The sequence below is a fragment of the Nilaparvata lugens genome, chromosome 14 (assembly GCF_014356525.2).
Source record: "Nilaparvata lugens isolate BPH chromosome 14, ASM1435652v1, whole genome shotgun sequence".
Classification (NCBI taxonomy): domain Eukaryota; kingdom Metazoa; phylum Arthropoda; class Insecta; order Hemiptera; family Delphacidae; genus Nilaparvata; species Nilaparvata lugens.
Genome location: NC_052517.1, coordinates 7,592,867 through 7,597,533, shown reverse-complemented (window position 1 = coordinate 7,597,533; position 4,667 = coordinate 7,592,867). Strand labels below are relative to the sequence as shown.

The 4,667-nt window shown below is 37.3% G+C and overlaps 1 protein-coding gene across 1 annotated transcript in view; it reads left to right on the top strand.

The window, feature by feature from the left end:
• Positions 1-61: 61 nt before the first annotated feature.
• Positions 62-4,667, top strand: part of LOC111043478 (echinoderm microtubule-associated protein-like CG42247) — a 115,223-nt gene continuing 110,617 nt past the window's right edge. Inside the window, 1 exon segment of the mRNA XM_039440675.1 lies at positions 62-169. Within this exon segment, the coding sequence (XP_039296609.1) occupies positions 83-169 (87 nt within the window). The 5' untranslated portion in view covers positions 62-82.

Below are 4,667 nucleotides of genomic sequence, written 5' to 3'. Positions count from 1 at the left end.
GTGAGAGCTCGTCTAACATGCCCCCACATGCTCATCATCATCATCATCACCACAATCGTCGCAAATCAATGACTGGGCCACCATGATGACTACTGCTGCAGCCGCTGGACCTATGGCTGACCCAAACGGGCACAAGTTTAATAATCTCAACTACTGGAAGGCTAGGAAGGTTAGTTGAGTGATTTTATCCTTCTAGAAGTTTAATTTCTTTTGTTAAAAATATTGACTGGAGGGGACCAGAAAATATGAATTATGGGAATAGGATTCCAAGTACCCTTTTTAACACGCGAGTAGTCGCTCCCGCGGCAAATTGCCGCACAATTGTAACTTTTCTATGTAGCTTTGAGAATTTTCGTTTTCCAAGGTTTGCAGCACATGTTATCCTCGCTGTGACTGTCCTCTAGACAACCTTGGACAGTTTGAGGATGACAGAATGAACGTTGACTAATTTCAATGTATAGGTATTATCTTCCTATTTCATATTCCCTCTTCTGATTTAAACTCTCATTATCTTTTTATTCCAACTAGATGTCGAGAAATGAGACAAATAAAGAAGGTATATTCATTCCATTCATGAGTAGATTATTTCATCCCATAGAAATGATAAATTCTAACAATAAATTTGCAGTATGTATTTTTGGAATCTCCTCCATGTATTATGTTACTATATACTATAAAATAGTATACAATAACATAAAACACGTTGAGAAAGATTTGAAATTAAATATTGAATGAGCTTTGTCAAAACCAACTGTTTATCGTCTAGGGGGCCATAAGGGTGAGTGTGAGCAAAATGCTCACGCGCAACCACTGACGTTCTGCAAGTCCGTGCGACTACTCACGTGTTTAAATTGTTTACTCACGATAGTGGGTACTTATATTTTGTCATTGCCATTGCTGCACTGATTACAGAACGCAAAGAATCACTTTTCTGCTCTAGTGCGGGAAAAATTTTTCTGCACTCCAGATTTGCAGCATGACAACGCAAAATAGTTAGTAGGTTATATGGAGCAACAGTGCAGCAAAATCAAAATGAAGTTGGTAACAGTGACTGCTGTGGCTGCTATAGTGAGCAGAGGTGCAACGAAGCACAACGCGCTAATTATTATTAAGTAGATATTATAACCAAGGACAACGACAGCACAGTGCCACCACAGCACACACCACACAGCTGCCCCCCGCCATTCAAACACTACTACATTATTCAGGCAATTTTACCCATAATTACCCACTTTTCATATTCAATGGTAACTGTAGGAAAAATTTAATGTGAAATACGTGCGCAAAGTTCGTTTGCTGCACTCAAGAAACCATTCCGCCCTCGCCTACGGCTCGGGCGTAAACGTTTCTTTCGATGCAGCAAACTGTCACTTTGCGCACTAGTTGCACAAATAACTATTCTCAACTTGATCTACGAGAGACTTTACATTCATGATGAATTTGAAATTATAGAATATCACACAATAGTACCTGACTAGTTCCCGTAATACAAGTTCGCATTACAGTAGATATAATCGTGATTAATCTATTCTGGATTGGAAGTAATTTTATTTCAATGATAACAGTGAAGTTTATTCTTTGAAGTGTTGGAAATGAATTCTATAGACTGATCAACATATGTCGAATTGAAGATGTCCTGTGTTTGCTGAAATTCCATTCATTCACATGACCGAGCTATAATTTTAAGAGCATATCAGGTTAATCTTTTTGCAGATGATGATATCGTTCTGTAAGGTATAATTATATTAAACGAGGATCCCAATAAAATGCTGCAAATCACCCCGAATACTTCTGCTACTGCAGACATTGACAACAGGGTTAAATAGCTAGATGGAAATTCGATGAGAACTACTATCCAAAAATTAGTTGCCAGCCCGGGAATCGAACCCGGTACCTCCCAATTGCCAGTCAGGAATGCTTACCCTTACACCAAACTGACAATCTCTGGATAGCAGCGCTCATTTTATACGAAGACATAGCGGCCATCCAGGTTACAGATGGAATTAAATAGAGAATGCATTTATTCAAATGCTTATTTATATAAAATCATTAGGATTATATATTTAGGATATATATTCAGGATTCTCGTTAAATAATAATTCTATATAAATTAGCATTTGAATAAATGCATTCTCTATTTAATTCCATCTATAACCTGATTGGCCGCTATGGCTTCGTATAAATTGATCGCTGCTATCCAGAGATTGTCAGTTTGGTGTAAGGGTAAGCATTCCTGACTGGCAATTGGGAGGTACCGGGTTCGATTCCCGGGCTGGCAACTAATTTTTGGATAGTAGTTTTCATCGAATTTCCATCTAGCTATTTAACCCTGTTGTCAATGTCTGCAGTAGCAGAAGTCTTCGGGGTGATTTACAGCATTTATTTAGGATTTTCGTTAAATAATAATTTTATATCAATCAGCATTTGAATAAATGCATTCTTTAATCAACTCCATCTGATTCACTATATTCCCACAATATGAGAAAAATGGATCTATCTCCATCTTATAAAACCAATTTATCAATCAAACTTTCTCTACTTATGTTTATCTGACTTAATTATTTTTTTAAGGATTACGTTCGAGGACAAAAACGTGTAGAAACAATAATAATTAAGGTAATGGAATAGAATTTGAAAATAAGAGACTATTTGAGAGAAAGATGAATGGAATTGGAAAGATTTACCAGACAGAGTTAGAAATAGAGTAAGCAGAGAGGAAGAAAGATAACAGAAAACAGGGCAAGAAAGACCAGTCCAAGAAGGAGAAGGCAAGAAACCCCTCGAAACATGCAATAGACAGAGACCCAATAAACAAGGACAGCAAGCACCGAGGGTGAAAGACTTGACCAAGGTCTTTTCAACAGATGAAGAGATAGTGGCTGCATATATTACATTGAACTGCCAGCATTTCTTATTAATAACACGATAGCTTCCCATCCACTCCATGCTGATAGTTGGGGATGAATTGGGTGCCTCTCAATGCCATGGCCCTGAGTCTGGTGCGATAAAATCTGCTTTAAAGCTGACCCTTTAAGCCACGTGTTCAAGGACTGTGTTTAGTCAACTGCCCCTTCAATGAAACCTAGTAGGCAACCCGCCGTACACCAGAAGAAAAATATTGCATGTTGAGAATCTACTGTCTTTTTCTTAGTAGGTGATTGTGATCCTTGTTTTAATTCATTCTCTCTTGTTACTAGTTCTCTCTTTTCCTTACCTTTTTTATCCTTCTTCGTTATCCTCTCCTTTTCTCACTCTTATCCCTTCCCTTCATTGTCTTCTCAAGTTTTCTGCAAGTAAAGTCTGTTGTCTCTTTTCTTATAGGACCTCACCTCCTCATACCAACTCTCTTCCTCCTCATCCTCCTCCTCCTCCTCCTCCTCCTTCTCCTCCTCTTCTTCTTCTTCTTTCTCCCTCTCATTACATCTTCTCCTCCTCCTCCTTACTGGACCTTGTTCCAAGTGATTCCCTATTGCTACTACCACTTCTTCTACTGTTTACTTTTCTAGTCCTTCTTTTTTGATCTCCTACTCATATTTTTCTCTCCCCTTTTTCTTCACACTTCATCAATCACACTCTTGTTTCCTGTCTTTGAAAAACATCCTATCAATCCTTCTCATCCCTTTCCACCTATTCACTCTTTTCTATCCTCATCTTCGTCCTACTCCTCTTCCTTTCTTTTTTCTTCTGCTGTCATTCTTTTTTTCCACTCTTAGTTTTTCTCTCAAATACCACGTTACTTTTCTGTGATTGTTTTTTATCATAGCCGACTCTTTTCTCAATTCCACTTGATTCTAGTCTCCCCTTTCATCTTTTATATTTTTCCTTCTTCATCTTCTCCTCATTCTATTCTATTTATTTATTATTCTATTTATTTATTTACAATGCAAATGACACTAATGTAATAACATTGAAAGATAACATGATAAGATAGTCCTTGTGCTATTTTTCTTCCAAATTTATAGGTGAAAAAGTCCGAAATAAGGTTAGAATTTTACGTGTACAAGTTTGATAAAATTTTAGTCCAAAACAAAAATGAAAACTATAAATTTTGAATTTCGATGGCTTGAATTAATAAATCAATTGAAAATATTCCACTCAATTACCACTTGTAACGAATAATATTGAGTTATTTAAGAAAATTTGGAACCATTTAAGCAACACAAACTTGTAAACACTAAAGCTCAGCTGATTATTTCTCTATGTATTCTCCACGATTATCAATTTTCTTTTGCTTATCCATGATACTTGAGTTATCTCACAATTTTCCACCCTTGTTCTTTTTCTATTTTACTTCTTCTCTTCTTATTACAATTCTCTTACTCCTTCCAATCCTATTCTCACTCTCCCACCTCTTATCTCCCTCTCGTGCATACTTCTCCTTCCTCCTTCATTCCCCTATCACTTTGCTTTTTCGTCTTCCTCCTTCTCTTCTATTTTCGTCTTATCCTTCTCGGTCTCCTTCTCTTTCTCCTCCTCCTTCCCGTCTCTCTTCTTCTCCTTCTCCTTCACTCCAATCCACACCATAAAAACCTCTTCAACCTTCTTATTGTATTCTCTCACAAAATTGTATCTTCATCTTACTCTATGTGTACACATGTTCTCTCTCTATCACTTCCTCCTTTCTCTCTCTCTCTCTCTCTCTCTCAGTAACTCACTCTCTTGTGGAG